Here is a 26,662-nt window from a genome sequence, read left to right as displayed (position 1 = left end):
GAAAACGGGCTCCCGCGATCGAAACAATCCATGTGATTATAATTTTTATTGAGTGCAAGTTCACATTCAAACAAATAACAATCACGTCTTGTATCGCAAGACGCCAATGTCCTCCGATCGTGAAACAGGTTACTCCGTTCCACGAACTAAGTTAGCACATGAGAAAATTATGAAAATATTCTGGTCCTAAAATGAATCGAAAACCTCCCTCAACAAGGCAAAACGAATGATAACTCAAGGGGGAGGGGGGGGGTGGATTTTTTTCACAAATGCCTCCTGACTGAATGTTCTGAATATCGCAGTCTCAGGTAATCTTGAAAAGTGACGTTTTCCCATTTATCTCAATTTGTGTAAGGTGTCATTGACAAAGCTAGGAAAAGCAACTGTTTGTTGCGCAGGAAAGCTCGACTCTCCAACTGTTTTGCATCTTTTGATTAGACTCTTCAACTAATTGAAAGAAGCAGGTGATAAACAAATTGTGACCACCATTTTCACCGTAACTAACATGATGCTCTCGGAATTTATGCTTCTCCCCATCATGATGACCAGGACATATAGCACGAACATTGAAGTTTAAAATATGACCAATTTCGAAAAGGAACTAATTTTAGCCAGGTTAGCAGAGCATCTAATAGCGAAATTCTATTTTTTTTCTGCTTTTTTATAATTTTTTTTAGGAAAGAGACACGAACGGCCCCTCTCGCCTTTTGAATTTGAATATAAACCTTTTTTGCGCCCCTCTTCCCGCGCGTGTTTCATCTCCTGCGTCTCACATTGCCTCCGCTCGCTGAAATATGCAAGACATAAAACACCACGCCTATTCTGTAGGCTTTCCCGAATTTTCACGGAAGAAACTTTAAGTCTCTCGTTACCCAGTAATCAGGTCTTTCAAATTTTATTTTGGGTCGTCGTAATCACACGCCATTGCAAATGTCCGATAAAACTTTTCTACTAGTGGGTGGAGATCCGCTAAAAGTGTGAAGGAACTTCAGTTGATTTCTATTTGGAGGACCTGAAAAAGCTAAGAACTGTTGTCACAAGGTTGCTTTAAGAATAACGCAAAGAAAAGAAAAAATAGACACTTACCAGAACAACCATGGCAAGATGGAAATACAACTCCAGACAAAAAGCAGAGAAAAGAAACTGCAGTCACGATATCGAGCTCAAAGTTATATAGTGGAGACATTCCTCAAAATAAAGATGTAAGAAAAGTCGATTACAAAGGAGTAAAAAGCAATAAACTAACTAAAACTCATAAAACTACGACAGGTGTACACACTTAAAAATGTTCATCAAACTTCACATCACAGACAAAGCTCTGCCATTTTCAAATAATAATTAAAGTCGGTTTTCTTTTGTCAATTTTTAAACTTTCGATAACTGATCGATCATTCGTACTTATGAATTAAGTTACTTATGACCCAGAAATGAATATTTTCCTCATAATTAACGCAAAACAACATCCATGATGGGAGTATTTAACTCTTTGAAACTCAAGTTTAAATTCCCATTTTCTCTAACATATTTTTTTGTTGGCTAACGCTAATAACTTAGTGTTACATTCAGCATCTCTGATGCTGAAATGTTTTTTTTTCCTTAAATTATTCTTTACCTATTGATTCCAGAATATAAGTTGAAATATTAAGAAAAGCTTTGAATAGCGATCACTGCCGGGAGTTAAACTGAGCTACAAACGTAGATACAAACGTAGATTTCATTTTTTCAATGTTCTGGTTTAATTCGCGATTTACAACTGTATGAGTATTCAAAACATTAGAGACGAATACATTTTACGTTTCAATAACCTTAAGTTTATTTTATTTCATTTAAAGACAGAAAGATGTTGATTACTAAAATTTGCATAACAGGCCACTGAGGGGAAATTGCTAATTCTTGACATGTCGTACATGAGTCTCGTCACAGATTCCAACGCGCTATTAACTGCGTTGCTGGCATTTTTAACATTCAAAGTTCCGAGCAGAAACATATTTTCACTTATATAAGGGTCTAATAGATACCGCAAAAACCGCAAAAAAAAAAAAAAAAAAACTCGATCAAAACCAAAAACCGCAGGCAAAACCGTCTAAGTCGATAGATTTACACATCTCAGTTGTCAAAGTCCCAGTCTATCTGAAACTGTGGTTACAAGTGGATCAACATCGGTTTCGCGGCTATTCGAGATCAGCAGAGGCGTATGACTTCTGCTGAGATCGAAGAGAAACCAGAAACTCAATATGAAAAACCGAAAAAGCACATCGGATACCAAATCCGAGTACCCGTCAAAATTTTTGACAAAAACCGGAAACAAAATGCTGAAAACGGATAATCCACAAAACGGAATGAACAACAAAACCGAAGAACCGACGTTTTTTGGCACAAAAACCGAAAAACCGATCTAAAAGATGGCAGTTGGAAAATATCAAATGCCGGAATTTGGAACCGGAACCGGAATACTTGGAATATCTGGAATAGCTGGATTACCCGGATTACTCGGAATTCCCAGAATGACCGAAAAATAATAAATTTAAAAAAAAATAAATAAAAGTAAATTAATAAATAAATAAGAATATTGATAGTTAAAAATTGATGGTAGGTTCACAACTTAATTAGATAATTTAATACGAAAACTTTTTCTAAAGTTCCCATAAAAAAACATTTACCAGCACTGTTCATGGAGATGCACGTACTAGAATTAAGAACAAGTCTGCGTCAGGCCAGTCGCCCATACAGCCTAAGCGAGGAAATATTTGTACTCTCCCTCCCCCCTGGATGGGATGCTAGTCCATCATATGGTTACTTCTCAGGACTACACTAACCGAGACGATCAGACTACACCTTCACAATAAATATTACGTATGCAAAAAAACAGTGTGTTTGACTTAATCCCTTCGCCATCTTGGATTCTTTTGTTCCCTTTGTGTGAGACGTCACCTTGAAAACCGTTATTTTTTTTAAATGAGATGCAAAAACCCTACGCACTATGAATACTAATTTTCTAAACCCTAATCCCTACCCCTCAACCCTAACCCTAAACTCCTCGTGCACCTACGCCATATGAATAACTAATTAATCAGAGTGACTCGGACCCAGGCCTCTACGGAATGGCCAGGATGACCCCTAAACTACTCTGTAGGTTATTCTGTAGTTCAGGAGTTGCACTTATCGGTCCAGGTGTAACTTGGACATCCATATCAACCAATAATTCTTTGATGTAGCCATATTCGCCGTTCGAAGCTCTAACGCTCGAAGACATCGACATCGCGAGCAAAATAGCGTATTTTGGCTGCGTTGAACCAAAAAATCTAGTCCGGCTAAACCCAAAGTAGTTTAGACTGATTTAAATCCACATTTTGTGTCGTTAGACACAGTATTTACGTATCTGAAAGCAAGTAATGCGAGAGCCCAAAACAAAGGCTGCCAGCCGGCGCCATACATATTTACTTAACCTAACTCATTAGCCCTCTCAGTAGTCAGTCAGTTTTGTCCAATTTAGATATTTCAATAGTACCACCTTGATTGTGAAATACTAACGTCTACCGCTTTTGTACTTACCAAGTGAAAGTTGATTGACGCGGTTTTTTATCCATAAGCTTTTCGCAGTGCTTGACTACAGGTACCGTAATTCTGTAGGACAATGAAAGAAACTGCGTAGCGTAGATGCAAGAGACTGTGACCGTATATATTAGATAAAGATTCTTTTTCCAAATACTCGCACTTAACTGAAGCAAAACTGTTTCTTTTCGCCATTTTATATAGAAAATTTTATAACAGACAAAAAGTTTCGAAAACAATTTATTAAGACGAGTTGAAGGTTAAGAGGAAGTTGATTATTCTCGTAATGAAAGTAATTACTAAGCCGCGAGGAACTTTTTCATTATTTTTTTTCTTCAAAATTCTGTCAATTAGCGAGGCCTGTTCGCGGGTAGCACTGAAGTGCGTAGGTGGCACTGTTTTGGTTTAACTTGGACATTTGTATTCCTTTTTTTAGAAACACTTCTCTTTGTAATGAGTCTAAAGAGTCTGAAAAGCCTTTAGGTAAACAAAGAAATTTCGTAACAATGATGCGTAAATTGAAAGGTAATAAAGATGCGGAAGGTTTATTGACTTGGCAGGTTTGACTCGGAAAATTTGAATTTCTCATGAATATTAGGGGATCAGTGTGTTTTGAAACTACATCAAAGGATACTTCCCCTAATCTTCATGACTTAGATCGAAATTAGGTACGTACTTAATATTGACTTTCAGCCAGTCGTTACCAGAGCGAGTTATGAAGGATTTCCACTCAATAAACAAGTCTTCACCTGCTACACTCTAAGTTCGTTCTGTCGAGACTGATCATTAACAGGTATAAACTAGTTGGGAGGTGCAGTGTTTTGAACTGTTTTACTGGTGCAGCCAAGTGGTCTGCGAGAAAATGAGCTCATCAGATTATTTAAAGGGTAGAGCGAGAACTTTCCCTACTATCCTTAGTATTTTGCTCGGAATCAGATTAGCATCGATTTTTACTTGCGCTGGTGACTAATTCGGCCAGTAACAACGAATTCAAAAACTGTGGATGTGATAAGTTATTTAGTCTGTCATGGCTTGAGAGAAATAACACTGCCAGTATATGATGATTCTGAGGATTATAAGCTTCATATAATATATTGCAGTTTTATGACAGATTTAGTGAAAGGTGAAAAAGATTTTAACCGTGTCAGTGTTATTTTACATGGTGATAGGGGGTGAGTTTGATTGTTTCGAACATATTTTCCTTTCTAAGAAGTCGAAAAAGCGCCTCATTTCACTTCAGTTTTTCAGTGGAAGAAAGACAAGATTTGCATATGCCATTGCAGAAAACAAACAAGCAGACTCTTACTACAAAACACGGTCACTTACAATTTGTCTTTCCGTGGCATTTCAAACTAAACAGAGGTGAATCTTCACAATTTATCGTCGTTGGAAATGAGCAATACTTTCTGTAAAATCTCTCAGTGTTTTTAAGAGAAGATCGTCGCTATGGTCATTTAACTCGTGTGCGTTTGCCATACAAATAGTGCTGTTCATCTAAAGGTTTGAATGCGCTTTAATTCCTCTCCTTTCCTCTCCAATTGACAGTTGTCGGATTTTAACTGATACGTGTTAAAAAAATGTTTCAAAGTTTGCTTGGAAGCCTTTTAAGTTACCTTTACCACTACTTAAATAAAATGTTTCGGTCAAGCCTCTCTCTTTAATTTGAGTAACCTCTGTTTTCTTTATCATGTACTCGCTAACAAATTCTTCAATTTATGGCTAGTGAATTAACTAAGTCTATTCACCTCCACCTTGGTAATTAATTGTCAACCGTCATTCATTCTAGAAACCTTTCTATTTTATGAGTCTTAAGAGTCTAAATAGCCTTTGGGTAAAAAAAGAAATTTCATAACAAGGATGCCTAAATTGAACGTAATTATCAAAGTCATGTAAATTTAATTGACTGAAAACTTAGTTTCTCAGTAGAAATCGCCTATGGAATAGGAATGTTTTTAAGTTAATTAAGCGAATCGTCGAAATTAGCCACATATTAATATTTATTTTTATCCAGTGTCAAGTGCTTTTCAAACATTTCATCTCAATAATGTTGCACCTGCTGCACTGCAATTTCATCCTGGTTAGACTACTTGTGATAATTTAACAGTCTAATAAGTATAAAGTAGGTTGGAGCTGCAGTATTTTGAACTGTTTTACCTCCGCTATCAAGTGGTTTGCGCAAGAATGAACTCCACGGATCATGTTAAGAGGGGAGCGAGAACTTTCCTTGTTATCCTTGTTTTCTTGCTTGGAATCAGATTAGCATCAGTTATTGCTTGCAATGGTGAGTTTAAAATTATTTTGATAGAAGTGAATTTCAAAACCGTGTAGTTGTAGGATGCGATGAGGTATTAATTATGGCGTGAGCTGAGAAATAACACTTCCTGTGTGTGATGACTTGAGGGATGATCTGCCTCACGTAAAACAACAATTACAGTTTTGATCAATCTGACAATATTTTAACCGGGTCAATGTTATTTTTTTTCGCTCATCAAGGATGAGTTTTATTGTTTCGAACTCATTTTCCTAAATTGAAATTCGCTTCTTTTCTCCTCGATTACCGAGATCACAGCTGCCAAGAGCATTTTACGAGAAACGATTCGGCGAAAAAAGAAACATTTAAAGAGTTTGCTGATGATAGTTAAACAAAACTTTTAAATCTCACTGCCTGTACGTACTTTACATAACTTGTTGACTGATAGTGATAGGGTTTCCTACTACACTCCAGAGATGAAGTGCGACAGTCTTTCTATCGAGGTTACCGAAGGCAGCTCGCAACTAGCTCACGAAAAATCTCAGTCATCAACATACCCTCATTTCGCTTAATGGCGTTGAAAGTCGATCGTTGAAATGCATTATTGTGTTCGCCATGTATCGACTTGTGGCTTTTTTTTCTATGCCTGACCTTTGCCATCCATGTCTTTTTTCACTTCGTCTTTCTTAAACTCTGTTTAGGAAAGTTCTAGCTAAGCGCTCGACAGGAAATTTGAACCAGGAATTCATTGATAATTCATCGAGGTGACGCAACGCATGTCTTCTCTTATTTGAGTAGCATCAAAATTGAAAGCCAGCAACTAGTTCGGATCATAAATACCAAAGAGGTGAAGTGCGGGCGTGTAGAAATCTGTACATAACTCAGTGGCATATGATCCAAAAATTCAAACTTCACTGGAAGCGGAAATTGCTTCTTGAATGAACAAATGGAAACTCTAGGCACGTGTTTGCGGGGCTTCATCAAAACAATAACCGTAGTCCGTCAATCTGTTAGTTGTTGTCATTAGTCATGGGGAAAGGAAGTTGAAACCTTCATTTACGTTGGCGCTTTCCAGTTGTGACTGATTCAATCTTAGAAAAGATTGAAATGGCGTCTTTGTATAAATTTGACCGAGAGAAGCCATTAATCGTCTCTGTTTATGTCAATTTCTCCGGAATCGTGTTCACCTTTTTGTGCAGGCTGCACAGGTAGGGACATAACATGGAAGCAATGCTATATTAGCCATTTTGTTTATTAAGTAAAGTTTTCTTTCGCTTATTTCCACTCGTTGCCGAGAAATCCTTTGCGAGTTTTCATTTTCTTTTTAAAATCGGCTCGTGGTTTTTTTTGTTTGTTTACTCTAGGCTAAAAATTGAGAGTTATAATCCATGCCAATGGTGTATTTTAAACCTACAAATAATAGTTCCTGCAAATATTCATTGTTGATTGTTTGAGAGGAAAAAAAAAAAACGGCTGATACAGACGTTTCAAAAAACAATTTAAAAACCTTGGCTGTAAGTTTTCTTTTTCTTTTTCTTTTTTTTTTTTTTTCTAACCATTTTCACTGCATTACCGCAGTAGGGTAGGACTAGAACGGAACATATGCGAACCATGCGAGCAGTTTACTCAATAAATCCAACCCATCCCACCCCAGGGAAGGACATCCATCACAAAGTAATCTCGTGCGTGGGAAATTAACGTCTCCTACCCCAAACCCTGTAGGAGACGGTACCTCCATTTATTTATTTCTTTAATTTTGTTCTTTTTCTTTTCGGCATTTTTTGTTTTTTTTTTGCAGCTGACGAGTGTCGCATCATCCTGTTTGAGGAACCGATAGCAAATAGGGCAATTAAGGGGCATGTGATTAGGAGTAGTGAGGTCCTCAGTGAGGGGAGCTGTCGCACGATGTGTTATATGGAGCCTAACTGTGTCTCCATAAATGTGAAACCTTTAGACGGAGGAAAGTACAACTGTGAGTTGAATAACGCCACGGTTGATAAAAGTGAACTAACCTTTCAAGAAGTGAATGCTTACTACCTGGCGATTGAGGTGAATGCTTCTCTTAAACTTAAAGTTATGTTTGGAATGAGAAGAATTCAAACTCGAACACTTGCTCAGCGCTTTATAATTTTAGACTAGCATTTTTATTTTTTACTTCTTCTCCCCACCTTGATCTGAATCTAGCCTCACACCTACACTTCTTGTTCGATGCTGTACATTAATAAGAGTTTTTGTTCTTTTGGGAGGAAACCCAACCTTATACATGTATAAGCCTGGCCATTAGCATTATTGTAATTCGACGTAGTTTATCATGCTTTCTTGTAAATATTCATTCTAGTGTGGTAAATATAATAATTGAGAAAGATGTTCTCTCCTTTTTTGATGAGTGCGTTGTTTTTGTTTCTTTTGAACAGAATCCCTGTAGTAGCAGCCCTTGTGTCAATAACGGAACTTGTCAAGTTGGTTTCACCAGCAAAGGGTTTCGATGTGTATGTGTTCCTGGATACGCTGGAGCAAATTGCAGTGGTACTGTAAAAAATTTGTTATTTTGAAAATCTAGTTGTCCCTGATCCGTGATCAATATATATTCTAAAAGCAGATGAAGATTTTGTTGATGGACACAAAAAGTCATCTACCTATAAGTTCTCATAGCTAAAACCACGAAGAAAGTTGTTTTAACCTCCATAGGTACTTGAAATCAAACTGAAAATACTAAGCATGTCAAATAGAATCGGCTGGCGTTTGTCACTGACGCGTGACTATATATTTGCTTTATTAACCAAGCTTGAGGTCAAGATGGTTGGATACAAGCCGAGTTCTTTTTCTGCATTTTTTTTGGACCGAGACGAAGTCGAGGCCGTGAAAAGGCAAAAAAAAGAACGAGGCTAATATCGAGCCATCTTGACTGAACAAGCTCGGTTCATAAAATATTTACTATATTGCAAAAAGATTTCGCTTTGTTGAGAGCCGGGAATGAAACCCGAATGTGTTTGTAGCACATCAAACTCACGAGAGTCGTTTCCGTTCTACTATTTTGACTATCTTCTGCCGCTTTTTGCGTTTCCATCGCCGAAATTGTCCAAGAATTACAAACGTAGTTCTGGTTGTATTTTTTTTCTAGCGCGGGATCAATGCGGGAAATTCTGGGCAGGGAAGATGGGCCCATATTTCCCGCTCGGGCAGCCAATGAGAACAAAGAATTCGCCTCATCTTGCCCACGGGCGCTGCAAGCGATGTAATAACGTGACTTATTCGTGATTTATCTGTGAGACAAAAGATAACACCTCTTTACAAATGCGAGATAGTTACTGAGACTAGGTTTACACTAGAGGAGAGTTTTCCGGATTCGTAAATGTTTCCGGATTCATCAATTTTGGAGTATTCGGATTCGTAGGCGTTTACATTGAAAGGATATTCGGATTCCTGACCGTTTACACACAACGACAACTCCGGGAATATTCGAAATGGAATGGTTACCAAGCCCAGTGTTGTTTCGTCGTTCGATCGACAAAGTGAAAATGCCTCCCCCGAAAAAGGCTAGAGTAGATCCAGATGCCACTGAGGTAAATTTGAGTTGGACAGATGCCAAGTAGTCTACGTCGTCGGCGATCAAGTGTGGCTGACGTCAAACTTCCTTGCAATAATAATTTGCGTTTCTTCAGAAATACTGCGGTACACATGATAAAATTTATCGCCTGAACCTGCAACAAGATTAGGCAAGCGGAGACCGCCTTCAATGTTAGCACCAGATCCATTTTGGTTTCACCGCAAACTCAAAAGATTGCAGGTGGAAATAATATCCGGATTCGAGAAAAAAAGCGGTTACACGACAAAACTTTCCGGATTGAAAAGTTATCGGATTCAAAGTTCCCACGTTAAATTCCGGATTTAAAATCTCCGGAGACACGACGAAACCGGGAAATTTTTATTTCGGATTCGTCCACTTTCGTGTAAACGGCAGAATGAATCCGGTACTAAAACGTTTCGGATTCATCACGAATCCGGAACAATTTCCTCGAGTGTAAAGCTAGTCTAAAGCGATCACTCCGCCGTCCATGGAAAAAGAAACTTCTCACGCTAAGGAATAAAGGCTGATAGTTTCTAAAGAAACTGTTTGAGGCTGCGTTGGTGGGGGTAACGAAATAATTTGAATATATTAACAAAGTTGAAATGGTAAATTAGCCACCGTTACGATTATAAAAGCTGACTTTTCGAGCGTTAGCATTTCGTCGGAGTGAATAGGGGAATTGTGGGTTGTGTGTGCTTTTAAAGGCAGAAAAAGGAGCTACGTCATTGGTGGGAACGTGGCAACGAGAAAAGCACGAATAAATTAGTGGAATGAAAAGCATTCGCTGATACCTGTGGGATTTAGACTGCTGGTGTGAAAGATGAGCTTTTGTTCAAGAGTTTTCCGGCTTTCCGGGCTACCTAAGTGTAAGGAAAGACCACAGATTGCCATGTGTTACTTAGAAAGGTTAAATAAATCAAAATGTCCAGCGACTGGTTTCGAGGTGTCCCTGTCATTCCTTTCCACATCTCGAAGGTGTTCTCGGAATCGGTCACCTAGTCTTCTGCCTGTTTCGCCGATGTAAATCTTTTTGCAATAAGTGCAAGTTATGCAATAAATTACATTGGCGGAGGTGCACATGAAGTGATCAGTGATCTTAATGGATCGTTTGGGTCCCGATATTTTCTCAGTGTTGTAAATGAAAGGACACGTTTTGCATCGTGCACGAGCGCATTTAAAAGTGCCTGGTTGGTCATTAGTCTGAAAAGAACTTCTGACCAAAAAATTGCCTACGTTTTTGTCGCGTTTGAATGAAATGAGCCGAGGCTGCGAAAAGATAGTGCTTGTCTCCGGATCGTTTAGAATGAATTTAAAGTTTTTAAGAATGATGAATTTAACTGAGTGGTTGTAAGGGTGAAACGTGAGAGTGAATGGAATGCGGTCGGAATCTTCCTTTTGTGACGCTTGTAGTGCTGAATGTCAATCAATAAGTTGGGGGCGGTGGTAACCCGCTTGAACGACAGAATCAGGGTAACCACGTTTATCGAAAAACTGGCACATCGACTCTGATTTGGGGTGGAAATCAGAGTCATCACTACATAAACGACGAAGTCTTAGAAACTGAGAAAAAGGAATGGAATTCTGAACGTGAGATGGATGCGAAGACGAATACAACAATTATGCGAGTCTGTAGGTTGGTAATACACACTAGTACATCAACCGTAAGGTTTTCTTTCTTTTCACAGTATTACCAAGATCTTGCAGTGACTTAAAGAAGCTCGATCCGAAAGCGAAAAGCGGAATCTGTCAGATAGATCCTGATGGTGAAGCAAGATTGCTGCCTTTCCTCGTCACCTGTGACATGAGTGACAAAGACGGAGTTGGTGTGACTGTCATAAGTCACGACAGCGAAAACAGGACATTGGTGGACAATTACACAAAGCCGGGATCCTACTCGCGAAATATATCCTACAAAGCAGCGAGCATATCTCAACTGGTGAGTCTCATCAACGTTTCCCAGTTTTGCGAGCAGTTCATTAAGTACGAGTGCCTTGGTTCTACATTGAAAGATGGCTTTTGGGTTTCGCGTGATTCTCTGGAAATGACCTACTGGAGCGGTGCAGCACCTGAAAGTAACAAGTGCGCATGCGGAATGAACAACACATGCGCACAACCCGAAAATTTAGAGAAACGCCCGGTCTACTGTAACTGTGATGTGAATGACGGTAAATTGCGTGAAGATAGTGGTGTCCTTACTAACAAGACACATCTGCCAGTTAAGCAGCTGAGGTTTGGGGATACAGATATTGACACAAAAGGAAATGATGAGAAGGGTTACCACACCTTGGGAAAGTTTAAGTGTTATGGAATCGCCTGATTGTATGAAATAACAGAATCTTTAACCAATACTAACAGTCGGATCCAGTGGAAAACTTAATTAAGATAAAATTTGCGAGGCATTGTCAGTGATGCTTTTGAAAGGTTTATTTAACGATTCTTTTTTACTAATTTCGTGTGGCAAAACTTCATGAGGAGTCTCACAACGATAATTTGATGATGAAAAAATAACATAAGTTACCCTTTTCAGTTCTTTGTAATTGATTTCTTTATCGGCAATATCTAACCAGGCTGGCCTAATTCTACCGCAAGCAGGTTTGAATGGTAGCCTGTATAGTCAATATAAATACGACAAATGTATCGCTTAACTGTCAAGAGATTGTAAACTTCGAGTGCCAATGTAAAAGTTCTGAACGGTAATTGCGATTAATTCTATTTAGACTAACTACGCTGCGATCTAACCGTTGATGCTTGTTATTTGTTAAGGGTAATAATTGACTTATTAACTCGTCTACGAGTGTAATGAACATATCTTGATAATTTGTTAATAACCGGCTTCAAATATGGTAGAAGTGCAGTGTTTTTTTGTGCGTGCTCCACCTCACAACTAAAACAATTCAAGTTAGTGCCATTGAATATATCTCTTCTAGTATGTAAATACGCAGTGCTGTTGGTTTTTCGAAAAAATTCTAGCAGTTGCTCTTATTACAGTTTTTACATCTAGTGCACTAGGCTCTATTATTTCTTCAACAACAGTAGATTAAAGTTAAAATTATTGGTGAGGACGACACGCAATTTGGCAACGTTTTGAAGAGTTCTTGACTACGCTAAAATGTTGCCTGGCTAGGCAGCTTGCCAGTACCTTTTACACTGAGAATAAAATGTTTACCAATCAAACTTTCAGTGTCGTTTTGAGGGCGGCGGGGGTGCTATTACCTTCATTAAATGCCAAACTTTCATGACATGATAACTCACAAAGAAAACTATAGTTATAATTTCAGACAACTGACGCAGATCTTGGGACCCACAGGGTAGCCAAGCCGTTATACCCATCAATGAAGGTTACTGTTCTAAATTAACTATGATATTGACCTGCGAGACAGCTTGTTAGGTTTTTATAGCTATGACATGGTGTCATTGTTGAAACTGACTGCAGCATTGATAATGTAATGACTGATATTTGTATTGAATGTGAGTAAAACCAATCAAACTCTGAGTTTCTCATTGGGTGGGGAAGGTTATCATGGCTTTTACCTTGATTAAATAGCAAACTCTCCGGACATGGTTACTCACAATGACTATATAATAAACCATTTGAGACAGTTGACTCAGTTCTTGGGAGCAACTGGGTAACCAAGCTTTGATACCCATTTCTGAAGATTCTGAAGGTTATTATTCCCTATGATCCCTAAGAGTGACTAACATCTAATTTCTCCTCACATTATCACCGTTGAATCAAAGCATAAAGTCAAGAGAATCAAGGAAAAGGCCACCAACTAAAGAAGTTCTCGATTGTTAAACAAATTCTCCTAGTCAGCAGCTTAGGACATTTATAGAGAACGCTATAGGGAATATGCATATATATATATATATATATATATATATATATATATATGCATATATATATATATATTTTCTGGATAGGCACCTTAACAAATTTGCTAGTGAAGCCGATTGAAATGTCGACTTACGATAAATATGATTTTTTATCAAAGTGTCAACCGTCGCTATCATCGCTTTGTTTTCTAACTAGCATGATACCAAATATGAGACGAAGAATTTTTGCATCTTTCCCTTTGGGCCACAAAAAATTATTCGTTCTAAGAATATTGTTTGGAGTGGAATGATAGCAGATGTAAAGAGTTTTATAATTTGCGTGCAGACCTTCCGCGCAGCCAATTATTTCATGCGTCGTCAGTGTTCTCGTTGCCTTCGATGGCGTTGTTTGCTGAGTCGGTAATCATACTTATTCTGATGATTAGAAATTCGACAGAAAACTGCTATGTACTCTTTAACTTGACGCTGTCACTACATGTCATGCAAGGAGACAATTTCAGTGACTGCCTAAGCTACTCATAATTTGAGCACATTTGGGGATAGCACTAATTTCGGTAAACGAGCTTATAAATCCATTTCTTAAAAGCCTCGTTCGCTAACAGCTTTAATAAGTTTATATAGCTGTATGAGTAATAAAGATAGATAAACCTTCTAGTTGACTTTCACTGAAAGTAGAGAACATTGTTTGCCTCTAAGGTGTTTTAATTAGAATTTCGTCTTTAACACGAGTGTGTATTCACCACCTGCTCTAATTTAACTCCTTCCATATGTTTTGCATACTGGTTTAACAGCGTCGACGAGAATGTCCACAAGAATGAGACTTTGGGCCTATTTTAAGAATGGAGCGACAAATTTCTGTTTTATCCTTTCTCTTTTGATAGGAATCAGGTTGGCAACAGTTTTTGCTTGCACTGGTGAGTGTAAATCTAGAACAATTTGGAGTGTCTTATTTTTATCTATCGTTACAGGATGTGTTAAGTTTTACAAGTGAGTAAAGTAGGTCTGTACTTGGTTATATTGTCTGAATTTTTCGTGTTAGAAATGTTTTTACTATTCTCTCGAAAGGTTACACGTGAGATCGGCTGCCGTGAGCTGGTAAATTAGAAAACTAATCGTCACCATGTTTTTGTCACATCGAAACGAGTACTAAGACAAATTTCAAATACCCTAACGTCAAATTAAACGCTAAGAAAAAATTTTATCAAGACCATCCAACATGGAAATGTCAGTTACCGATTGTTACCTCTAAGATCGATTCATAATTATTTTCTAAATACCTGAAAATCATGTACGATGTTAGCCACCGTGGAGAAGTCTTACGATTCAAATGCAGTTAAAGAGTTATTCATGAATCTTTTCCCTTATTTTCTTTACCATTTACATTCAACTTCACAATTATTCTTGTCTAAGAAAGCCCAGAAGGAAAGCACATCACAGTAGGACCTAACGTATACGCCAAATTGATCAAAAGACTTATTTTCCAAGCTTGGATGAATTATGCAATAGGTAAGCAGATGAAAGTTTGGAAAACATTCAAGCGACTCCTTTTAAGTTATCTGCGTGAAATGAAGCGCCAGAATTGCCTGCAATGCAAGCTACCTTAAAGAGGACGGGGTTTTCGGTTTTGCTGTTTTAGCTATTTTTTAGTTCAGCTTTTCGGTTTTTTGTATAGGTAATCACATGATTTCGAGTGCAATTTGGAATAAATAAGCACGAGTAAATTTTTTCAAAGACAAACAAAACTGCATGAGCCCGTAGGGCGAGTGCAATTTGTGGTCTTTGAAAAATTTACAAGTGTTTATTTATTCCAAATTGCATGAGAAAATAATGTGATTATCTATTAATAATATACATGAAAAAATACGAGGTAGCCTCTCATAACTACGCAGAAGAAAAGCGCGCGCATCACCTGCAAAAATAATTTATTAAAACCCTGCAAGTGACATTGACCTTGACATTGACCTTGACATTGACCAATCATTCAGACCAATCAGAATGTCTGGTTTGTTTCTTTCTTTGCACTGAATTAACCCTTTTCTGCACTGAATTAACTCTCTTCTGCACTAAATTAACTGAAAACTGCATTCATCTTAACCAATCAGAACTGAGAAATTTTTTCATGTATTAGTACCAAAAACCTTTGGTTTTTCGGTTTCAGTGTCCATTGCAGTTTGCCGATCCTTTTGGTTTTAGCGTTTAGTTTTCGGTTTTCCTCAAAAATACTGACGGGTTTTCGGATTTGACATTCGATGCGGTTTTCAGCTTTTGTAGCTTACTGCCTCTAAAAGAGGCGTAAGCTACTATGCTGTCCTGTTGAGTGACTGTAACAATAGTCTCTGAGTGAGGGTAACAATAGAATCCGAGCCCACAACGAACTCTGCCGATTTTGATCCGATTTTCCCCGATCTTAACTCCCTTTTGTATCTACAGACTTCTGTGAAGTCGTAGATACTACGCTATCCAGAGTGTAAGACCGTCCGTGTGTCTGTAACAATAGAAACCTTCTAGAATGCTTGGAACTCAGTTCGGTCTCCTCCTATATATATCGTCCGATTTTCCCGTTGGCGATCGTGATTGCAGTTTTTTTGTTTCCCGCAGGTTTTGTGTCGCATTGCTTCCACAAATGAAATATTTGCCCCCCAAAGGAGTTTATGTGTTGCATTGCGGCGATTATTAATATAAAACTTATTAATATAAACTTTAAAGTGAAGTATGCAAATTTCTCCTTGTGTGAAGCGATCACAAGTTTCATGGTTTCTATTAATAGGAAGCAAGAAGAAAATGACCAAGAGAGGACAAGATATATTTCGGGACGACAGTTTTATTCAAAACAGTTCTTGATTTACTGTTATAAACGAAAAACATACGAATTTCTTACGTGTAGAAAGCCCACGCTGTAAAATTCATCATGCGTAGATCGTTGTTTAGTTGACTTCAGGGCAAGAAATTGCGTAGTGTTATGTTGAACGTAATATTTACCAGGCAATAGAATCGTCAAATTGTCGCTGGGCCCCGCTTGAAGTCGGGAAGTTCGGTTTCGGTTTACGGCCACAGTTCGCATCGCTTTGGATAGTTGTAGTGTCGTTGGCTCAAGAGCTTATTCTGTCACCTTTACGACCATGGTATCCATTATTTTCTTGACAGAGTATTAGATAGCACTGCCACTTTATATTATGAGTTACACAAGGTCTAGCTTGATCGCAAAGGAACGAAAAATCCGACTTGAAAATTTTCAAGGTCGGCCTCGCGAACGCTCCCTTTTTTTCAAGTTTGATCCTTTAGGGGCCGAAAATTTAATTTTTGAGGGTGGGTGGCTGATTTCTGGTCATCAAGAAATTTTTTTTAGGCAATCTTCTATTTTTTTCCGTACTAAATCCCCTTTTTCTTCTGTTACATTTGGGCTGCATGAATTTTTTTTCTTCCAACAAGCGCTTGCAGGAAGTTTCTTTTTCAAAATCGCCCACCCCCCCCCCCCCTCAAGAGCTAAATGGTCTGACCCTTAGTATGAACGCATAGAATGATGGCCTTCTAGTACCCCCTGACGCCATCAAAATATTTGTGTAAATGACGGATTCTTATTGGTTCGTTGAACTCCTAATCCTAGCCATTAGGGAAGGTTGGGGAAGGGAGGTAGGGGCGGTTACGGGTGGTTCAGGTGTCAATGTGTTAGCATACTATAATAATATATTTGTTTCCGTTCATCGCGGAGCTTAAATTTGTGGTTGCACTATATCTTGAGTTGTGAGTAATTTCTAGTGTCGTTTCAGGGCGGTTAAATACGGTATTCTAAGTAATAACAGGTGCAGTAAGCTACATGCAGTCATTGACTGCCTATTTTTCCATTTGGGTTCCGGTTTCTCTTCGATCTGAACGGCGACTATGCGCCTCCACTGATCTCGAACAGCCATGATCCACTCGTCAATACTGTATCGCATCATTGGGATGCGAAAATTTATCTGCTTTGACGGTTTTGCATGTGGCTTTTGGCTTCTAAAGAATTTGCGGTTTTGCGGTTATGGGGACCTGCGGTTTCGAATGATTTTTTTCCTACTGTTTTGCGATTTCTGATAGAACCCAATGCCCCCCTTCTTGCAGTTCATAGTCATTTTTTCAAAGCTCTGGCTGCAGTCGGTAGTGATACTATACATTATAACAATATGTCTTCATCCAAGATACTGAGGAAAGCCAAATGGGATGAAAATGTTGCAAAGCTTCGGAAAATTACGTTGAAACATAGGCGATGTATTTCAGTGGCGTGTCTTCCAGTCGCCCCTGGTCACACTCGGGCTGCATGATAAGGAAAATAAACGAAATAGAAGATAGGATTAAATGATAAAACAAGGCGTTTTTCCGGGAAACATTCAAAATCTTCATACTCCAAGACGAAAAGGAGGAAGGTCTTTGCCAATAAACTTTCTCGTGATCAGAAATAAAGTCCGTGGAAAAACTTTTCTTAAATAAATTAGATAAAGAATTGTTCCTAATAATTATCATAGCTTCAATGGAGAGTGAAATTCAGCTTGAAATGTATCATGATGCTAAACAAAGAACATGCAAACTTTCACTTGTGCTCGACAGGTGACGAATGCCGCATTGTCTCGTTCGAGGAGCTGATTGCAAATAAGCAATCAAGGGGCACGTGATCTGGAATGAGGAGGTACCTAATGAAGGAAGCTGTCGTGTGATGTGTTATATGGAGCCTAACTGTCTCTCTATCAATGTGAGACCTTCGCAAGGCGGAAAATACAAATGTGAGTTAAATAATGCCACAGCTGACGTAACCGTCCTGGAAAACTGGGAGACCGCCTACTATCTGGCTGTTAAGGTAAACCTGTTTCGTATTACGATCACCGTTTTCTAGCTGTGTACATAGAAGAAAATGTGAAGGAAAAAGTAAAAATCAAGAGAAATTACCCAGGAAAAAGGGAGGAGGACCTGGAAGGTATGCTTAGCCCTGAAATTTTCTGTCAAGTGGAGACAATATTTTCCTTGAATTGAGCAAAGTCATTTATAGGACGCTTTCCGACTGGGTTTTCTAAAGCAGAACCAGACTAATCTCTATACAACCAACGAGAACAAGGTAAAAGGTTTGATGATACTCTGGTTTAAAAATTTAATGAATCACGGTAACCGAAATTACAATTCGTCGACGGAACGTTTCGACACTCCTGGGTAAAGTTCTAGCTACGGACTTTTAACGGCAAATAGGGTGGCGAGAGTCAAAAGAGAGATATTTGCCGGTGTGCGTCGGTTCACGATAAACACGTCTCTACTTTCCCCTGTTTCGCTCTGCACACATACAACCCAATTACCCTTGTCACTCGCAGCAGATAATACGAGCCTGTCCGGATCCTTTTTAAGAGTTATCAGCGCACTGAAAACATCCTCTTGAATGTTTTTGGGAGGAGGTTTAGCTCGCCTAAGTATGCTGCTTACTTCTTCTCGTACCGAATGCTTATGGTCGTCGCTAAGTTGAGAAATGCTCTAATCTACAGCGGCGACTACTTTATTCAGGAGGGCTGACTGTCTACTGTCTTCACTTGATTTCAAGGTCGAGGAGAGAAATAATGTTTCCGATGTCTTAAAGGCAAATGACTATACCAAAACCTATCTCCGTAAGTGCCAGAAACCAGCTACGACTAGTGACACTCATGAGGAAAAGAAACCAGCGACTGGTTTTGCTGTTATTCCTTACATCCAGTGTGTCAGGGAACCCATCAAGAGAATTTTTAATAGCCGCAACACCATTAAAGTCGCTCAAAAACCTTTCAGACTTTGGGGCATATTGTTTCTAAACCAAAGGATCCCGTTACGAAGGAACAACGAACCGATGCTATTTATTCTATTCCGTGCAATGACTGTTATCACGAGCATATCGGACAAACAAAACGTCAGTTTGGTACACGTTTGAAAGAGCATCAGAAAGCGGTCTTCTCTTGTAAAAAAGAAAAATTCAGCTTTGTTGGAGTATACGCATGCCTAACTAGTCCTACAATTGGATGGGATAATTCTAAAATTATCACCAGTAATCGCCGCTCACCACTACCACCAGCGCCTTTGTTTGGAAGTTTGGGATATCAACTCCGCCCACATTCCTTTAAATCGTGATGATGGCGGCATACTACCTGACGCCTGTTTACACCTCGTCAGAAAAAAGGGCAGCTGATTAGCGAGCATGTAGAAGGGCCTCTTGTTGCAACGATCACGGGTCACCCCTGATGAAGGCGCTAGACAGGAGTGTTAGCTCAATTGGTTAGAGCGCCGGATTGTGTTGTGGGATAGGTCGAGGGTTCGAGCCCCATGCTCTAAAAATAAATGAGGAGAAATTGCTACCTTTCTATAATCAAGAAATGGATAAATATTCTAGTCTTCTTGGATGAGGACGAGTAAACCGTAGGCTCCGTCTCCTGCAGGGCTAGGGGGTTGGAGACGTTAATTTCCCCCGCACGAGATTACTGTGTCGTGGATGTCTTCCCTGGACTGAGATGGGTGGGAATTGGCCCTGAAAAGCCCCCCTGGGGGGTGGTCAACTAACCTATGTATGTATGTATGTATGTATGTATGTATGTATGTATGTATGTATGTATGTATGTATGTATCAGTTATGGATGTGTCGAAACGTTGGGTCGATGAATTGTAATTTCGGTTACATTCAATAAATCTTTAAACCAGAGTATCATCAAACCATGTCTGATTGTCCACTTGATTGCTGTGTGAACTTAGATATGTAGTTCATTGTAGATGTTTGACTAATAGATCATAAAATTTGATTCTTTGTAGAATCCCTGTCGTAACAATCCATGCTATGATGGTAGTACCTGTCAAGTTGGATTCACAAGGAAATGTTTTCGCAGCATCTGCCCCATTGGATTCCCTTCAATAAGATGCTTTAAAGGTATTGTCACCTTAATTTCTCTGTTACCGAACACACGATAAGTTTTACACGAAAAGAAACGCTTAAATACATCGGTGTGGGAAAAGACACTTATATTGCAGCTTATAGGTTAATTTAAATAAAACAAATAATATTTGAAGCGTTAATGATATGAATGTAAAGAAACGACTTCGCTTATAAGCTGCAATAGCCCATTTCCGAATTACCTTGGCCTCATTTTCAAAACGAGTCCTGGTGCTCATCCTTTCATATGATTATAAGTTTTCATTCACATGCAAATTAAACTCTTTTTCACAACAATGGTTGAGCACCAGGCCTCGTTTTAAAAAAGAGGCCAAGGGTAATTCGGAAATGGGCTATTCATGAGATGATTGCTTTAAAGAAGCCTGAAAAATAATTGGTTTCCAACGGTATTAGGGAAGCACGGGTTCGACTGCTGACGAAACTTAACCGGCTACAGTCTAACCGAAATCCTCTCTTTGTGATGCTAGCCGAGTCTTGCAGCGAAGTAAAGACGCTCGACCCAACCGTTAAAACCGGCCCTTATTTTATAGATTCTGATGGTGAAGGAGGACTGATACCGTTTAATGTCACCTGTAACATGACTGACAAGGATGGTGTTGGCGTGACAGTAATAGTTCAGAACAGCGAAAATGAAACAAAGTTGGACAAATGTAAAAATCGAGGCTGTTACTCACGTGACATTCTCTATACAGGAGCGAGCTTTCCTCAACTAGAGAGTCTTACCAAGGCCTTCTTGTTCTGTGATCAGTTCATCAAGTACAAATGCCATGCTTCAAAGATATTCTCTCCAAAAAACATATCTTCAATCAAACCTTTCGCCTGGTGGATGTCACGTGACTCTATCAAAATGACATATTGGGATGGAGCAGCAGCTGACAGAACGAAGTCACGTCGACGCCGCTAAGTGCCATAGTTTCACTCCTGGTACCATGTAATGACTCTGAGTGGGTTGCTAAATGAATTTATTCCGATGATTAAGACTTGAATTACAGGATAACTCAACTACTGATCGAGCACGTGGAACACTCTCTGGCACACTCGCTAACACTCCAACAACGCGCATGTTCACTCATTTGCATAAATGCATCTCATTATAGGGGAGTAACCATATGATGGACTAGCATCCCATCCAGGGAGGAGGGAGAGTACAAATATTTCGTCGCTTAGGCTGTATGGGCTACTGGCCTGACGCAGACTTGTTCTTAATTCTATTACGTGCATCTCCATGAACAGTGCTGGTAAATGTTTTTTTTTTTTATGGGAACTTTAGAAAAAATTTTCGTATTAAATTATCTAATTAAGTTGTGAACTTACCGTCAATTTTTAACTATCAATATTCTTATTTATTTATTAATTTCCTTTTTTTTTTAATTTATTATTTTTCGGTCATTCTGGGAATTCCGGGTATTCCGGGTAATCCAGCTATTCCAGATATTCCAAGTATTCCGGTTCCGGTTCCAGATTCCGGCATTTGATATTTTCCAACTGCAATTTTTTAGATCGGTTTTTCGGTCTTTGTGCCAAAAAACGTCGGTTCTTCGGATTTGATGTTCATTGCGTTTTGTAGATTATCCGTTTTCAGCATTTTGTTTTCGGTTTTCGTCAAAAATTTTGACGGGTACTCGGATTTGGTATCCGCTGTGTTTTTTCGGTTTTTCATATTGGGTTTCTGGTTTCTCTTCGATCTGAGCAGAAGTCATACGCCTCTGCTGATCTCGAATAGCCGCGAAACCGATGTTGATCCACTTGTAACCACAGTTTCAGATCGATTACGATTTTGACAACTGAGATGTGTAAATATATCGATTTAGCCGGTTTTGTATGCGTTTTTGGTTTTAATCGGTTTTTTTTTTAGCGGTTTTGCGGTTTCTATTAGACCCTTATATAAGTGAAAATATGTTTCTGCTCGGAATTTTGAATGTTAAAAATGCCAGCAACTCAGCTAATAGCGCGTTGGAATCTGTGACGAGACTCATGTACGACATATCAAGAATTGGCAATTTCCCCTTAGTGGCCTGTTATGCAAATTTTAGTAATCAACATCTTTTCTGTCTTTAAATGAAATAAAATAAACGTAAGGTTACTGAAACGTAAAATGTATTGGTCCCTGATGTTTTGAATACTCATACAGTTGTAAATCGCGAATTAAACCAGAACATTGAAAAACTGAATTCTACGTTTGTATCTACGTTTGTAGCTCAGTTTAACTGCCGGCAGTGATTGCTATTCAAACTAAGCTTTTCTTAATATTTCAACTTATATTCTGGAATCAATAGGTAAATAATAATCTAAGGAAAAAAATACATTTCAGCATCAGAGATGCTCAATGTAACACTAAGTTATTAGCGTTAGCCAACAAAAAAATATGTTAGAGAAAATGGGAATTTAAACTTGAGATTCAAAGAGTTAAATACTCCCATCATGGATGTTGTTTTGCGTTAATTATGAGGAGTTTACTCATTTCTGGGCCCACTTTAATTGCGCCCACTTGGATCATTTATTCATCTGAAATAAGTGCGAATAATCGATCAGTTATCGAAAGTTTAAAAATTGACAAAAAAAAACCGACTTCAGTTATTGTTCGAAAATGGCAGAGCTTTGTCTGTGATGTGAAGTTTGATGAACATTTTTAAGTGTGTACACCTGTCGTGGTTTTATGAGGTTTAGTTAGTTTATTGCTTTTTACTCCCTTGTGATCGACTTTTCTTGCATCTTTATATTGAGGAATGTCTCCACTATATAACTTTGAGCTCGATATCGTGACTGCACTTTCTTTTCTCTGCTTTTTGTCTGGAGTTGTATTTCCATCTTGCCATGGTTGTTCTGGTAAGTGTCTATTTTTTCTTTTCTTTACGTTATTCTTAAAGCAACTTTGTGACAACAGTTCTTAGCTTTTTCAGGTCCTCCAAATAGATATCAACTGAAGTTCCTTTACACTTTTAGCGGATCTCCACCCACTAGTAGAAAAGTTTTATCGGACATTTGCAATGGCGTGTGATTACGACGACCCAAAATAAAATTTGAGGGACCTGATTACTGGGTAACGAGAGACTTAAAGTTTCTTCCGTGAAAATTCGGGAAAGCCTACAGAATAGGCGTGGTGTTTTATGTCTTGCGTGTTTCAGCGAGCGGAGGCAATGTGAGACGCGGGTGATGAAACACGCGCGGGAAGAGGGGCGCAAAAAGGTTTATTTTCAAATTCAAAAGGCGAGAGGGACCGTTCGTGTCTCATTCATTAAAAAAACTATAAAAAAGCAGAAAAAAAAATTGAATTTCGCTATTAGATGCTCTGCCAACCTGGGTAAAATTAGTTCCTTTTCAAAATTGGTCATATTTTAAACTTCAATGTTCGTGCTATATGTCCTGGTCATCATGATGGGGAGAAGCATAAATTCCGAAAGCATCATGTTGGTTACGGTGAAAATGGTGGTCACAATTTGTTTATCACCTGCTTCTTTCAATTAGTTGAAGAGTCTAATGAAAAGATGAAAAACAGTTGGAGAGTCGAGCTTTCCGGCGCAACAAACGGCAGTTGCTTTTCCTAGCTTTGTAAATGACACCTTACACAAATTTGAGATAAATGGGAAAACGTCACTTTTCAAGATTACCTGAGACTGCGATATTCAGGACATTCAGTCAGGAGGCATTTGTGAAAGAAATCCACCCCCCCCCCTCCCCCTTGAGTTATCATTCGTTTTGCCTTGTTGAGGGAGGTTTTCGATTCATTTTAGGACCAGAATATTTTGGTAATTTTCTCATGTGCTTACTTAGTTCGTGGAACGGAGTAACCTGTTTCACGATCGGAGGATATTGGCGTCATGCGATACAAGACGTGTTTGTTATTTTTTTGAATGCGAACTTGCACTCAATAAAAATTATAATCACATGGATTGTTTCGATCGCGGGAGGCCGTTTTCTTTTGGAAAGGAAATTTACGGCGGCGAAGCAAAATTGTCAACCGTCTTAAAAGTGATAATCGTGTTCCAGCATTCCTACCACTCGTCAAACACTCCGTTTTGGAAAGTTCTAGTTAGGTGCTCGACAGGAAATTAGAACCAGGAATTCATTGATAATTTACCGAGGCGACGTAACGCATGTCTTCTCTTATTTGAGTAGCATCAAAATTGAAACCTATGAATTAGTTCGGATCATGAGAAGATGAATACCAAAGCGGTTAAGTGTGGGCGTGTATACAACTGTCCATAACCCAGTGGCATATGGTTAAAAAAATTAAACTTCTCTAGAAGCGGTTTGTGGGGCTTCACCAAAACAATAACAGTAGTCCGCCAAGCTGTTATAATTAGTTGAAGTCATTATTTGTGCAAAAAGAAAGCTAAAACCTTCATTTACGTTGGCGCTTTCCAGTTGTGACTGATTCAACCTTAGAGAATATTGAAATGGCGTCTTTGTATAAATTTGACCTAGAGACGCCGTTAATCGTCTCTGATTTTGTCATTTTCTCCTTAATCGTGTTCCCCTTTTGTGGAGGCTGCACAGGTAGGGAAAAACCATTGGAAGCAATGCCACATTAGCAATTTTGTTTATTAAGTAATGGTTTCTTTCGCTTATTTCACTCGTCGTCGAGAAATCCTTACGAAGTTTGGTTTTTTTTAATTGGCTCGTCTTTTTTTTTCGTTCGTATACTCTAAGCTAAAAATTGAGAGTTATAGTTCATGCCTATGCCGTATTTTAAATCTACAAATAATACATCCTGCAGATGTTCATTGTTGACTGTTTGAGAGAAAAGAAAAAATAACGGCTGATACAGACGTTTCGTCAAATGGTTTAAAAACCTTGGTTGTAAGTTTTCATTAATTTTCTTCTTTTTTGTTCTTTATTTTTTGTTTTTTTTTTTGCAGCTGACGAGTGTCGCATCATCCTGTTTGAGGAACCGATAGCAAATAGTGCAATTAAGAGGCATATGATTAGGAGTAGTGAGGTCCTCAGTGAGGGGAGCTGTCGCACGATGTGTTATATGGAGCCTAACTGTGTCTCCATAAATGTGAAACCTTTAGACGGAGGAAAGTACAACTGTGAGTTGAATAACGCCACGGTTGATAAAAGTGAACTAACCTTTGAAGAAGTGGATGCTTATTACCTGGCGATTGAGGTAAATGCTTCTCTTAAACTTAAAGTTATGTTTGGAATGAGAAGAATTCAAAGTCGAACACTTGCTCAGCGCTTTACAATTTTAGACTAGCATTTTTATTTGTTGCTTCATCGTCTCCACCTTGATCTGAATCTGGCCTCAAACCTACACTTCTTGTTCGATACTGCACATTAATAATAGTTTTTGTTCTTTTGGGAGGAAACTCAACCTTATACATGTATAAGCCGGGCCATTAGCATTATTTTAATTCGACGTAGTTTATCATGCTTCCTTGTAAATATTTATTCTAGTGTGGTAAATATAAATAATTTAGAAAGATGTTCTCTCCTTTCTTGATCAGTGCGTTGTTTTTGTTTCTTTTGAACAGAATCCCTGTAGTAGCAGCCCTTGTGTCAATAACGGAACTTGCCAAGTTGGTTTCACCAGCAAAGGGTTTCGATGTGTATGTGTTCCTGGATATGCTGGAGCAAATTGCGGTGGTACTGTAAAAATTTTGTAATTTTGAAAATCTAGTTGTCCCTGATCCGTGATCAATATATATTCTCGAAACAGATGAAAATTTTGTTGATGGACACAAAAAGTCATCTACCTATAAGTTCTCAGAGCTAAAACCACGAAGAAAGTTGTTTTAACCTCCATAGGTACTTCAAATCAAACTGAAAATGCTAAGCATGTTAAATAGAATCGGCTGGCGTTTGTCACTGACGCGTGGCAAAATATTTGCTTTATTAACCAAGCTTGAGGTCAAGATGGTTGTATATTAGCCGTGTTCTTTTTCTGTATTTTTATGGACCGAGACGAAGTCGATCGAGGCCATAACAATGCAAAAAAAGAACGAGGCTAATATCGAGCCATCTTGACTGAAGAAGTTCGGTTCATAAAAGATTTACTATATTGCAAAAAGATTTCGCTTTGTTGAGAATTAAGAATGACTTGTTTACTTCGAGAGCCGGGAATGAAACCCGGATGTGTTTGTAGCACATCAAACTCACGAGAGTCGTTTGCGTTCTACTATTTTGACTATCTTCTGCCGCTTTTTGCGTTTCCATCGCCGAAATTGTCCAAGAATTACGAAGGTAGTTCTAGTTGTATTTTTTTCTAGCGCGGGATCAATGCGGGAAATTCCGGGCAGGCAAGATGGGCCCATATATCTTGCTCGGGCAGCCAATGAGAACAAAGGATTCGTCTCATCTTGCCCACGGCCGCTGCGAGCGATGTAATAACGTGACTTAATCGTGATTTATCTGTGAGATAAAAGATAATATCTCATTACAAATGCGAGATAGTTACTGAATCGATCACTCCGTCGTCCATGTAAAAAGAAACTTCTCACGCTAAGGAATAAAGGCGAATAGTTTCTAAAAAAACTGTTTAAGGCTGCGTCGGTGGGGGTAACGAAATAATTTGAATATATCAACAAAGTTGAAA

At 38.7% G+C, this 26,662-nt stretch overlaps 1 protein-coding gene and 3 pseudogenes across 3 annotated transcripts in view; all 4 read left to right on the top strand.

The window, feature by feature from the left end:
• The window catches only part of LOC148733051 (uncharacterized), a 105,159-nt pseudogene that overhangs the window by 6,229 nt on the left and 72,268 nt on the right, over positions 1 to 26,662 (top strand).
• Positions 7,602 to 12,545, top strand: LOC148733057 (neurexin-4-like). The gene is made up of 3 exons (XM_088758963.1): positions 7,602 to 7,852; positions 8,218 to 8,329; positions 11,057 to 12,545. Exons 1-3 carry the CDS (start codon positions 7,709 to 7,711, stop codon positions 11,686 to 11,688), a joined length of 888 nt encoding a protein of 295 aa, XP_088615089.1. The 5' UTR covers positions 7,602 to 7,708; the 3' UTR covers positions 11,689 to 12,545.
• On the top strand, positions 13,894 to 23,263 carry LOC148733056 (contactin-associated protein like 5-2-like; annotated as a pseudogene). The gene is made up of 4 exons (XR_015999601.1): positions 13,894 to 14,119; positions 17,784 to 18,030; positions 19,986 to 20,100; positions 20,655 to 23,263. The product of XR_015999601.1 is annotated as a contactin-associated protein like 5-2-like (transcript).
• Positions 24,060 to 26,662, top strand: part of LOC148733055 (neurexin-4-like) — a 5,461-nt pseudogene continuing 2,858 nt past the window's right edge. Inside the window, exons 1-3 of the transcript XR_016000831.1 lie at positions 24,060 to 24,621; positions 24,984 to 25,234; positions 25,602 to 25,713. The product of XR_016000831.1 is annotated as a neurexin-4-like (transcript). The remainder of the gene's footprint in view (positions 24,622 to 24,983; positions 25,235 to 25,601; positions 25,714 to 26,662) is intronic.

The sequence above is a fragment of the Stylophora pistillata genome, chromosome 4 (genome assembly GCF_964205215.1).
Source record: "Stylophora pistillata chromosome 4, jaStyPist1.2, whole genome shotgun sequence".
Classification (NCBI taxonomy): Eukaryota; Metazoa; Cnidaria; class Anthozoa; order Scleractinia; family Pocilloporidae; genus Stylophora; species Stylophora pistillata.
The sequence above is the reverse complement of the archived record's forward strand: the minus strand, read 5'-3'. Positions and strand labels throughout refer to the sequence as shown.